The sequence below is a fragment of the Xenia sp. Carnegie-2017 genome, unplaced genomic scaffold (assembly GCF_021976095.1).
Source record: "Xenia sp. Carnegie-2017 unplaced genomic scaffold, XeniaSp_v1 HiC_scaffold_22, whole genome shotgun sequence".
In the NCBI taxonomy this organism is placed as follows: Eukaryota; Metazoa; Cnidaria; class Anthozoa; order Malacalcyonacea; family Xeniidae; genus Xenia; species Xenia sp. Carnegie-2017.
Genome location: NW_025813485.1, coordinates 17386422 through 17399561, shown reverse-complemented (window position 1 = coordinate 17399561; position 13140 = coordinate 17386422). Strand labels below are relative to the sequence as shown.

Sequence of the window (13140 nt, the reverse complement as noted above, 5' to 3'; positions counted from 1 at the left end):
TATATGTTTTCACTAAAAAGACTTTCTCCATTGTGCTCTTTTATCGTTTATTGTACAAGTTATCATTCATCACTAGGGCAAGCATATGGTGCAATGGCGCGCTGTCAATTTTTTTTGTTGGAGGAGGGCGGGGGTGGGTCGCAGAAACCAATATCGGTAACGAATTTTGAATAGAAGACAGAAAATTTTTCTATACTTGTAACATTTCATCAAGTTATAGGAGATTGGGAAAATGTGAAAACTATAAAAGTTATACATCATGGATTATTTTTGTAAAATTCTCCTTTATTAGTTGAGAAATATTTTACTAAAATTGAATTGCAATGGACATATCAACGGAACAGATGGAAGCACATGCTGCAAGATTAATATTGAACGCTTGCTTTTCAACATTATTGGTGTACAATTTCGTAGGAGCACAATACTCATAAAGTATGCCTAAACATGTTTGCTCTAAAGAAATTTGTCGTGTATTTTAAATGTTTAATTATTATTGGTGTATCACCGAATCGTTAAATTGGCTTCATTATCGTTGGGAAATTGTCTGAAGACAAAAGGTAAGTAGATATTAAGATATGATAATTTATGATTAGATTTCTAGTTTAGATGAAACATTGATAATGTACCATTGAAATTCATGATGGTTAAATTGCTATAAGCTCTATATTCTGTTTCTGCATCTTAAGTTTTTGCTTGAAGCTACGAAGGCAACATCGACATGGATTTTTTGTAAACAATGAAAGAATGTAAGGGTGCAGTCGTTTAAAGAGAATCATTCACCTCGAAGACATCATTTAGGCTTGTTTCTTATAAGGACAGAACATTTTTATGATCAAACTTAAGATTGAAGCATAGGCAAATGTAATTCTAATTTAGTTGTTATCAGCAGATCCGTGCTACTTTTTTGTTTTTGTATTTAGATATTTGTATTCGTAATTTTTCGACGGAATAAACAGTTTTAAAAAGTTTATGAAAAAAAAACTCCGTTTCTATTTAAAATTTAGAAAATATATTTTGGTATTCCTATTCATACACAAGATTTAGAAATAGATAAAGATTTAGTAAGCAAATAATAGAAAAAGCTTTAAACTGACTGGTTGATTTTCTTCATGTTGTCCCTCAATAAAAGACACGGCGGACGACATATAAAAAAAATCAATAACGCCATCAATTTTTTGATATTTTCCTACTATATAATAGATGATACTGTATGCATAAACAAACATGATCTACAGCAAAAAAATTCGTGATAAAGATGAGATTCATCACCAAAAATTTTTACTACCCAAATTTCTTATTCATTTCCAAAAACAATTTCCTAATCCACTTTTGTGTGTGCTGTAAAACCAATAAATTCTAAAAACAAGGCTTAATTTCCGCGCTTGTAAGAGAGATGCAAGGAGATGTGTATGGATTGACGTATATAATTTCTGCGTTTGCGGTTTGCATTTAAAGTTTTTATCCATCAGCAAATAAAAAACAGATAAACCAAATATAAACCAAATGCTTCGATATTTTGATATTTACGATAATAATAGTTGTATGTTTTCAGTGTTCTATCATCAAACTTGTGCAGCTAGGATTTTCCATACAATTGTAGTTTAAAGGATAAAAAATGATGCGTTTTGTTGTCATCTTGTGGTTGATGCTGGCCGTGACTCTTAAATTGGCCATCAAATCGGGATGGAACAAAAAGTTTGAATTTTGTGAAGATAAATGGAATGTGTTTGTTCAAGAAAAAAATAAATTGGAAGAAAGGTGCGGAAATTTGTCTTTAACTAATGGTTGCATCGAAGAGAAAAATTATCTTTTGGAACGATTCAGGATGTTCAGTGAAATTTGTCCACTTGAAGGTAATCTATATATTTTACATTTGCCTTTACATACGTACTTTCATATAAAAGTTTACTGTTGGAGAAGATTTAATTTGCAAAAACCTAAGATAGAAAAAGGTATACTTGTATTTTTTTACATATCTATTGCGTATGCAAAACTGCAGACCTACGTACATTGGTAACATTGCTGTATCAGAAACATGGATTTCCTCACTAAAGAGTCAAGTTTAGCAAGATCAAATGATTAAGTCGTTGGCTTTTTAGTCTAAAAAGTAAAATTAAACTGTTTTTTAGTTTTATTCCGTGACTACGTTCATCGTTAATGGATGTAGCTTGCTATGGTCTGTTTCTTATGCAGATCGAACGACTTTGTTATACATGACTCTCCTACTACATATGGTAATACGACCATGCATGTCTATTTTTATTTATTAAATAAAATTTTTCAGGTAAATGTTGGTGTGCAAAGAATGTCGTGAACAAAACGCTCCAAGGTTGGAAACGAGTAGCAAATATATCTTGGAGTGAACCGGAAAACTTCACTTGTTCTCATAAATACATAAAAGAAGGAGAGGAAAAGCCGAACATTAGTTCTCCACAGTCGTTCTTAATAGGACAGCACGAAATTCCGTACAAGCACTTTCTGTATGGTGGAAAAACTTCAACATGCTATGTTCATATTAACATTAACATAAGTAAGTATAACCATGTTTGGAAATTGGTATGAACATATAGATCATATATATAGAATAAGTTGTTTGAGAAAGTTACAACTCGCGGTTTTTCGTCAATTATGCACTCATATTACTTTGGAATTTTGATTACATAAAGAAGAGGTGTCCCGACAAGCACACTAGACATCGTTTTGACTTCAATATAAAGTTGAATTATGTCATGCATGTCAAAACGTTGATCTACCTTAAAAATAAATTCATCAATTTAAGTTGAACTATGTATACGAGTACAAAATTTCAATGTAAGATGTCGAAGTTCATTCGTGAAAATCATAGTAAAAATGTAGCTTTAGTTCAATTATAGTTGAAATTATCGTTTTGTTACAAACAAATTTTTATCAGCTCAAGAATTGTGATCATTTCGCACAGGGGCGGATCTAGGATTTTTCAAACATATGTCATAAAACGTCGGAGGCGCTCCGCACCTCGGGGGGGTCTGAGGCATTCTCCCCTGAGAAATTTTGAATTTAAGAGCCTTGAAAATGCCATTTTCAGCTTTTTAGAGCAATACAAAATATATTTTGTGAGCATCGTTTTTGCGTAAAAACAGCACATTTTCCTTACGTTTTTTTCAAAAAAATTAAAGTGAACAATACTTGAATGTTTTGCCAAATATTTAGGCTCATTATCATGCCAAATATAAGGCTCATTAGCATGTCTAGGAACGTAAAATTTATTTTACAATAATGCTATTCCAAAAAAGACATTGTCTTTAAAAATTTCTACCAAATTGTCAGGCATAGACCCCCCTAAGACCCCGATTCAATCGTCTATGTAATGAGTCAAATTAGAAATGTGGTACTACAAATGACAGTTCATGGATATAGAAAAGCTCAGACTTCAAACCATGCAAGTTTATTGTAACCCTTTACCCATCTCCACATACATTGCCAGCAAATTCACCTTTTGAGAAAAAACTCAAAATTTTTTTCTGCCAAAGATTAAGCAAAATTTATCAGAGTGAAAATTTGCAATTAAGGACAGCTTAATGCCATCAATGTTTATTAAGCATTTCACTAGACTATTATCTTCTGTAAGTATATGCAAGGTGTGCTATATAGCAATCACTAGTAGCATTGTATTTGCAAATACAAACAGAATGTAACCAACATGTCTTTAATTATATAATTACATGAATGTTAAAATTGGTTCATGTGTCATGCTTACTGGTTATGATAAATATCTTTTCATATGATCAAAGCTCGTTTAAATGTAAATCTGAAATAATTTAGTTTAGAAATTATAATGATCATCAGAAAAATTACCTAGTGATCATGAAAAATACTTTGCTGTTTTGCCAAATTTCAAGGTTTATCTGCATACATAGGAAGACATTTTTACTTTATAGAAAATGCTTTTCATACATCAATAGCCCTTTGTAATTTATGGCAAACAATCTGGTATGAGCCGTAGATCAACACACCTTGACATCTCTACATGAGGCGTTCAGTTAGAAAAGGGGACATTATGTGACATGGGACAACATTTCATGTATGTGAAATACTCAGGTTTAATACCATTCCAGTCAAATTGTCAAAATAAAAAGCTTCATGGATTAGAAAAGACTCAAAATCACAGGTTATAGTAAACAGCTTCTCATGTAATCAATGTTTTTTTCAAATCTTAAGCAATGTGTAGTATAACTGTCCAATGAATGAATGATCAATGATCATAAACTAAAAGCCCCAAAATTTGTTTATGATAAAGTAAATAATAGTATGGCGCCTTAGGGCTAGTTGTATAGATACTGCCAGTTCTGGCGCAACTCCGGTCTGGGAGGCTGCGTACATAAATCTGAGCGCCCCAGCCCTAGTTCGTTTACACATTACTTCGTACTGTGTATACATGGGTCCCGACAAAAATCGCACCAATTCTGGCGCACCTCACAGTTTGAAAAGGAGTATACACAAATCTAAGCGCCCCAGCCCTAGCTCGCGTACTTACTTCTTGTTATTATGCTAGCATAATATGAAAGTGTTTTTATGCAGTGCGGTGTTTGAAATTAAATGAAGATATGATCTTCGCACTTTGCTGGACAATTTAAGCAATTGTCTCATGAGCCTGAAAAATTCAGGTGACTCAACGGGATTTGAGTGCAGTGCTCTGAACAACTGAGCTATGAAGTCACACAGTGAGCAGGTCAATTTTGTTGGCTCATGTTTTCTCGTGAAAGGAATGTCATCTCGCCGGCCCCCCTCTCCGCCTGCAGAGTAATACGCATAGGAGGGCGTCCCACCCTCCTCACAGCGCCATCGGAACGATGATATTCAACCCGCTTGGTGGCCTGAGCTTGGGTGAGAACGGTCTCCAGCTGCGTACGGTTGGGGCGGTCAAAAGCGTATTCCCATACAGAGATCGAGCTCGGTGGATCTTGCTCGGCATCGTATTGGCAGCGGAAGCGCGTTAAATTCGTCACAGGAGGTTTCCTTGCTTGGAGCCAAATCTCGACTGCTTGGGTCATACACAAATCTAACGGCATGCTGATGATATGTATCAGGGGAACTCAAGATAATACACCCTATAGGTACGTCTCAAATTGTATCCGTATGTGCCCCGGTGGTCCGAGACAACCCGCGGGACAGCGGCATAGCGAGTGAAAAGAGAGGTGCCTTCACCCCGCCAGAAGAGATGGAAGTTCTAACCCCAAGCCTCTCGCAGTTTACCGTTGCTCATATGAATCTGTATCTTGCTCATATGAATCTGTATCTTGCCATTCTTCAGATTCGCACCCTCCCCAAACCGCGCCACCACAACGTCCTGTCGTACGAGATCAGGCAGCGTTCCTGTAGCAATTCTCGGTAAACCACTCAAACGGTCATCAAGGCCATGGAGGTCGAGCTTGTTTACCTTCAGCTGTGCGACAGTATGAGAGAGAGTGCCCTCAGTATCCTCATTCCCAATTTTTGTTTTGTTTTGCACGACATCATCCTGCAAACGAGCAAGCTGCTCCTCCTGATTACTGATCACCGAAGCAGCCGCCGTCTTATCCCAAATGGTCGTCCAAAATGCCAAGTCCATAAAACATTCAAACAAGGTCCTGAGCGTTCAATATAGCAAGACACTTGCTAATGATGCGGCTCCTGTTAATGAGAAGCGCATTAATAAAGGCAGCATCGCTAGTCATCTTGCCTCTGATACCTCCAGGCATAAAATGACGATCATAATTTATAAGTTTGCTCTCGCGTGTTTTGGAGTAGGTCTCAAGCAAGGCCGCCAAATCACCGAGCTTCTGCCCTGACCCCGGTACCGCAAGAGCATGCTGTTTGATCTCCTGCAACTTTTGCCTCGCCACGCGAAACTGGGGATAGCCGAAGTCGACTACGGCGTTAGCGACCACCTCAAAGGGATACCTGCTGAGAAACTGTTGGTTTACGTTGTTCACAAGCACGCGATAGTCAGTCACAATGGCAAGACGCATATCCTGATCCGCCTGAGGCTCCCTGAGATTGGCTTCAAACCCTTGAGTGTTTTCCGTAAACAATTGTACCAGCTGCGCACGCGGAGTGAAATAGTTGCTTTTGAGAAAGGCCTCGGGAATCTTCTGGCCCGCCAGAAAGCGGCCAAAGACGAGCAGCAGCAAGTGATCGAACTCTCCCTCTTTCCGAGTCTGGAGAGAGGGCGCGGTTGTAGTGAGCGCCGCAAGTTGGTTTTTCAAACGGACATCAGCGACGCTGTCGCGAACTTGGCCTGTATCTTCAGAATAGTTCAGCAACCTGGATTTGACCGCACTCAGGACCGACTCTTCATTGATAAGCTCAGGTTGGCCCTCAAACAAGGCATAGAGCTCTCTTACGCTTGGGTGTTTTTTTAGCTCCAGCAAGCTCAACTTAGCAAGGGGATAGTTTGGTATATACTGCAATGCATTGCGCAGGAAGGAGATGAAATTCCGGTGGCAATTTGGTGCTACGGCGCTCGGGTCTCTTCGGGGAGATAACCCAAGACCTCCATAAAGGACATAGCGCGTTTGATAATGTGCTCGGGTTGGCTCTCGATAAACTGGAGGACCTCCAGCCGCCGCGCCTTTGGGATGAGGAAGGCCGACAGATAACCATCCGCCACCCACTCAAGCCGCTGTGGTAGACCATCGACGATCCGGACTAGAATATGTTCCATTTTCTTCAAACACACGCTAAAAAATCTGGTGATATCCCTCCCGAATTTCTTTCTCTAATTCTTGTTCAGATTTTTCTGGTAATGACGGAGAAAGCAAAACTTTCACTGAAAGTCCACCGCAACAGATCTTTCATCGCAATAGTAGGCGAATCGCTGATTGGTGCTGTCCATAGCGAGGATCAGGCGCTCGCAGCTGGTCAAACGTTTCTCGTACAGTTTGAAGATGAGAGCCTGTTTATTGCCCGTGCCACCGAAGAGCGAATTAAGAAACCACTTCACGTTCGACTTATCCGTGAATCGGAAGAGATAGAGAATGTTTGTGTTAACCTTCATGTCCTTTATGTTGTCGAAGCTCTGGGAGAGGAAGAAGACGTTCAATTTCAGATGATGGCTATGCATCGTAAAGAACTTATAGAGGCATTCCCTCAGCGTTCCGCATTTGAGATTCATGACTTCGATGATGACGTAGGACTCCGGTTCTATACTCGCATCCTCGATCGATTCAGGCATGACGGAATAATGCTTCAAGACCGTGTTAGGTTGGATATATTGATCAGCGGAGGTGTTCGAAATGACGTACAGCCTTTTCGGACGAACGTGAGCAAGGAGCCGTTTCATGAAGAAGCTCTTGCCCATATTGCTCTGACCCAAGAGCAAAACTTTCTGCACCCATTTTTTGAGTGAAGGCAGGAGCTCGTCAAATCATTCTTTTTTGTGAAATTCAAGCCCGGGGATAGCGGGTATTTGCTCCCACTAGTGCTAGTATCGTGCGCGATAACACTTGGAAGAACAGGAGGTGCGGGCGCCTCTGATGGCGTCGGGACGACTGACCCGGGGAATAACAGCCAAAAATCCATTTCGGAAAGATATGCACCGCTCTAAATGTTGAACGACTGGCCGATGTGGGCGCTCGTCGGGGTCGAGGAGGCAGCCCGTATGGCCTGGGAGATGCTGTTGCTGATGGGCTGATGGAAACGTGAAGCCGCCGCGGGCGCCGAAGCAAGGACATTGTGTGCCAAACTTGTGGTTGACGATTTCAACCAAGAAATGGCCCTCGATTTTGCGCGTTTCGCTGCTCTCTTGCTCGTGCTTTTTCCAGCATCCAGGAGCATGCTCTTGAATTCATCCAAACTGCTATTCTTCGCTCGCCCCGTGGTCTTCCGTCGTGTCCCTGCTGTTCTTCTAGGCGCTGCGCGCTTCGACACCCCCGTCTTCCGTCTTGTTGTCGTCCTTGGCGCTGCGCGTGCTCTTCGAACTGTTCCCGTCGTCTTGCCAGTCTTTCCAGCCCTCAATCTTTTTGCATCACCGCCCGTCGTCTGCTCGCGGGATAGCACATATTCCACGCGGTAGTCGTCGGAGGGGTGAGACATGTTGCCGTTAAGAATACCCGCGCCGAAAATACTGTCAACGACATTGTCACCCAATGAGCTGAGGGCACTGAGGGAGAAGGGGATAGCGGCATTCTTCGTGTAAGGGGCTATCCTGATGTTGGCTCCCAACAGCCTTGGGGGGAAAGCCAATCCCCCGCGGATCATGATTGCAGTTTGCCGTTCAGGCGGGTGCGTCTTCATTTGGTTGGCGGTCCGGTCTCCCGTCCCCTTTCCCATCAGCATGGGGAGCAGGCTCAACCCCACCAATGCCCAAATAAAGCCTCCACGCTGCATGAGCATTTGTGACTTGATCGGGTCTTACATCGCTTTTTGCAGCTCCAACAGCGACACAACGGCCCCCAGGCCTAACATGCTTAGGAGGGGAAGAAACCCGCCATATTGGCAGTTTGTCGTCGCGAGGTCACCCCTGCGATAACGGTGGTTGCTCGTTTTCAGATCACCCCGGCGATAATAGCGGTTGCTTGTTTTCAGATCACCACCTTCCATGTTGCTTCTTGTAATTATGCTAGCATAATTACACTATGACAACAAAACTCTACATGTGAAATGTAATTATGCTAGCATATGTAATTACTGTATAACTCAGACGACACTCCAGCTGATGCCTTTCTCTTTCGACATCGTGTACATATACTGATCGAGGCACAGAAGGTTCACATTGATTGACGTGGTGGCGTCGGAGGGGAGCGCAATAGGACTGTTCGCCACTGCCGTGAACTGATAATCGATTGTGAGATTGCCCCGCGCTTTTTCGTTATCTGTGACAGGGTCCAGATTGAGATTGATTGGGATCATGAACCAGTTGTTGCAGTAGTCCTCGGCCGTGATGGGCACTTCCGTGCCGTACGTCTTTCCGAAGAACTCTTGGACCAAGTTGTAGCCTCTCAGGTAGGAAGAGGACCTTTTATTGGGGTCGTAGAAGTAAGTGGCTCCAGTTTGGTTAGCTTCACCCGCGCTGCACTGCCACGGGATCTTCAAGGGGTGATCAAAAAGGTTCTGCTCGTTCACGATGATGCGGAGCTGGCTTAAGTTGGCGTGGATTATAGCCAATTGGTTACTGGAGTCGGCGGCGGCATTTGGATTAAGTCCTGGTGCGTCTCCGAGCCTCGAGTCGGTGAAGAAGAGAATCATCTTCCTGGGAATCGGGGCATTGTGTAGGAGCGCGAGAGTGCCAACGTCATCGTTCAACGACTTCTGAACTACCCTGGGGCACCAGGTGTGGAAATACAGCTCCTTAGCGATCGAGACCTGGTGTCTGTAGTCTTTTTTCATGCGATAGGTGGGGTAGACAAAGTCGAGCTCCAGAAGTTCTATACGTATTCTGCTGATAGCGTCTGCGTTATCCACACTGCCCCCTTTGTTAGAAATGATCATGTAGCGACTGAGATCGCCTTGTGGGAGATCGACGCGAATCTTCACCTGTGTGCCCGGAGGCAGCCAACTATCCCCACTGGAGAAGAGGGGGAGGAATGGGCGAAACTTATACGGAAAGTTCCCGCTGAGGACACGGACAATATTTTCTTGCACCGTATTCGAGAAGGCTTTCGTTGAAGAGAGCTGGACACCAGGCGCCCTTTTGAGGGTATTATCGGCATTAAAGTCATGGCCGGCTCCGCCTGCTGTGTTTGTTGCAAAGGCATAGCCAACGCAATGGTCTACTCCATTGGAGTAGGTCTGCAAGGGGAGAGCTTTCAAAGTCTTCTTGGGATCCAGCTTCTGTAAGCCGAATAAGTCACTATCCGCGTATTGCAACTTCCCGACTGAGCTCTCCATAAGACTCAGGATGTGCTGAACCGGCTGCATATCAGCCATGACTCCACTCTGTGAATGAGAGGTTTTCCACTTCTGGAGTTCGGCGATATTGCCGATGTCTCGTTAGAGGGATGGAGAGAGCAATGTCTCGGGAAGTGTTTGTCGACATGGGAAAAAGAACCTACCGTGCGCGGTGTGGGCAAAAGGCGGCATTGCTCATTGCGGTCGCTGCCCATTTACTATAAAAGCGCTCCAACACCTCGAGAATGTTTACAGGCGCATCATCGAGAACTGATTAATGCTGGCAAGCAGCACCCTTGTGCTTTTTAGACTCCCGCTGTGCTTCTTGTAACTATGATAGCATATATTATGCTGGCTTAATTATGGTATAAGGAATGGAAGATGGATTACCCGCTCTTGAGCGTTGACATCGAACGCCTCCTGAAGGCCGAGGGAGCCCGAGGACGGTTCGTTGCCTCACATCTCCACGATGGGCAGTTTTGCATCAGCAACACGGACAACATCTACCCTCTCCATGATCCGGTCGAAGGGGGGCACCACTGGCTAACTGTTTGTTGTACTGGAACGCATGTGCTTGTCTTCGATAGCTTTGGACGTGCGCTCGCTGAAAATATCTGCTCAGCTGCGCAGATAATTTCTGGAGGCCTTTCCCGAGCGGGTCATGGTTACGAATACGTTTGCAGTGCAAAGTCGAGCAACGGCTGTCTGCGGGCGCCATGCTGTCCTGGCGGGGCGGCTGTTTATAGAAGACGGTTCTGTTGAGGGACTTTTAAAACGATTAAGGGGGATGTTCGACGAAGACACTCTAGCCAATGATCAGAAGGTGCTCGACCTCATGCCTCTAATCACTGGTGGTGGTCCTGACGATTTTGAAGCTAGGAAGTCGCCTACGACACGTAGTGTCAAAGCCGTCGTCCCGACAAGGCATGGTCGCGTTTCTACGGACGGAAGCGTTGAGGAACGCCTCGCAGAGGTCTACTACAGTCCTGCGGGGTACTGGCGCGGCCGTGCTGCTATCCCAAAGCTGGCTAAAGAGGATGGCGTCGGCGATGATGTGGCTCATGAATGGCTAACAAAACAGGCCATCTGACAGATCTACCTGCCCGCACCAGCGCGAAGTGCAATCCCCCGACCTAAGCATAAGCACCCCGAATGAGGTCCACCAGGCCGATCTCTTGTATCTATCTCACGATCGAATCGGAAGACGCACATTCAAATACGCATTGACGGTCGTCGACGTAGCAAGTCGGTATAAGGAGGCCCAGACAATCACAGACAAGACAGCGACCAGGGTTGGGAAGGTGTTAGAGTCTATTTATGCCCGTGGGCCTCTTCGATGGCCTAAAGTTTTACAAGTTGACCCTGGCTCGGAGTTCCGCGGGGCTGTGCAAAAAGCGTGTGATAAAAATGGTATCACGATTCGACGGGGTAAGGTCGGGATTCATAGAGATCAAGGGATCGTAGAACGGTTTAACCGAACTTTGGCGGAGGGATTGTTCGGTTACCAGTATCATCGCGAGCTGAATGTGCCCGGAATTCGGAACAAAGAATAGGTATCAAGATCACCTGAGGTGCTTAAAGCGCTCAATAATGAAACTACTCGTTTGACGGGCGAAAAGCCCTCCCTTGCGATTCGGAAGAAGAGCGTTAAGGCCGAACCCGTTGCGCCGGCGCTTCGTCCAGTTGGTTTCAAAAAGCAACGCTTGCCATCGGATGTTATGGTGCGGTATTTGTATGCGCCTGGCGAGCTCGAGGCTGGCGAACGGTGTAGGGCGACTGATCCTATCTGGAGTGTGACCACCAGGTCGAGCGGGCTGTGGTTGAGGGCGGGAAGCCCGTGTTGTATTATTTGAGCGATGGGCCCAAGTGCACGTTTGTGCGCGAGGAGCTCCAAGTGGTGCCCTTTGAGACCGAAACACCGCCGGCTTAGTCAATGGGGTCCTGTCACGCTTTTATGAAAGCTTTCACTACCAGGTACTATCTTGCGCTTAGCCGTGGAGCAGCTCTTCTACTGTAATTATAACATCATAATCACGCATTTATTTCTTCACCTGCGCACCAGCTTCCCTATGTCCGTATGCTAGGGTAAAGATCCCATCGGCCGCGATCCAGCGCTTCGTGTCCAGAGGGCTCAACGATGTCTTGTTGACATGCTCGCCGAAGATCTGATGCCCGCGACTGCGCAGCATATCCATAACGTGGCGGAAGCGCTTTGCTTTGAAGAGCGCCTCTTTGTACTGTGCATGACTGATACGCTTTTTCACGACGGCCTTTTTAACACCTTTGGCTTTGCGCTCCTCCTGACCATCGTCTTTCAGGATAGAGTACATCTTGGGCCTGAGCCCCACAAACACAGCGATAGGCGCCCCGGGCTACTCGTCCTTCATTTCCCCCAGCACCTTCATTGTTGGCTGTGCTGAACAGCGGATGGTCTTTGGGGTAGTTGCTGGTGTCGTACTGACCGGCGTTGCGACTCATGTCGGCGTACACGTCCTCAGTCTGGATCTCCAGCACAAGGCTGTCGGTGTCGGTGTAGAGGAGCTCTGCCGACGACCCGTACTGCACCTTGAGATGGTTGTAGTGCCAGTCGTACATCAGATGCTTTGAGAGGTCGAGAACGCTCATGCCCACGAAGATCAGCCGGTTGAGCTGCAGACTGCTTTTATTCATGTGAACGGCTGCGAAGTCTCCAGCATCGCCAAAGATGAGATGCCGATTGAATGTCGGCTTGGCGATAAGTTTGCGGAGTATCTCTCGGTCTCGCTTGGCCGGAGCAGCTTCACATCGACACGCTTTCGGAGGCTCTCCATCGTCTTGCCGAAAACGCTGTTGTTCAACAGCTTGTAGAGGTTGACTTCAAAGTCACTCTTTGCCTTCTTCCGGAGTTCGGTGTTTTTCCGGATGTAGGGCTCCATCCATAAGCTTTGATCGAAGCGGAGTGCCCTGCGGATCTTTTTCAGGCGCATCCCAAGCTGCAGATAAAGCTGCAGATTCCGATAGTGCAGGACGTATCGGGTCTTTTCGACCTCGTGAGACCCACCCCCATACATCTGTTTGAGGAGATTTTGCTGGTAATCCGACATCCACGCGTTGTCGACCTTCAAGCGTTCTGGCGCTAACGGATATGCATTGTGCTCATCATGCAGATCTTCTGGGTACTCCAGATCGACTTCGAGAATGTAGCCCTCCTCTGCATCTACAGGCTGGTTCAGGGCCGCCTTCACATCCTCTTGGGCGACCCACTTGAACGCGCCTGTCGGCAGCGGCTGCGACATCGCCCAGCCGTACAGGTTA

General features: G+C 45.1%; 1 protein-coding gene across 1 annotated transcript; it reads left to right on the top strand.

The window, feature by feature from the left end:
- Positions 1 to 527: 527 nt before the first annotated feature.
- Positions 528 to 5053, top strand: LOC124445252. Its single transcript, XM_046995955.1, has 4 exons — positions 528 to 557; positions 1601 to 1853; positions 2285 to 2530; positions 4881 to 5053. Exons 2-4 carry the CDS (start codon positions 1616 to 1618, stop codon positions 5051 to 5053), a joined length of 657 nt encoding a protein of 218 aa, XP_046851911.1. The 5' UTR covers positions 528 to 557; positions 1601 to 1615.
- Positions 5054 to 13140: the final 8087 nt, after the last annotated feature.

What these genes read in the sequence shown, in the direction of transcription:
- LOC124445252 (XM_046995955.1), top strand. Translation starts at nt 1,616, where the DNA reads ATGATGCGTTTTGTTGTCATCTTGTGGTTGATGCTGGCCGTGACTCTT. An exon ending in TGAAATTTGTCCACTTGAAG is followed by an intron (nt 1,854 to 2,284) that starts GTAATCTATATA and finishes AAAATTTTTCAG; the next exon opens with GTAAATGTTGGTGTGCAAAG. An exon ending in TCATATTAACATTAACATAA is followed by an intron (nt 2,531 to 4,880) that starts GTAAGTATAACC and finishes AACGGTCTCCAG; the next exon opens with CTGCGTACGGTTGGGGCGGT.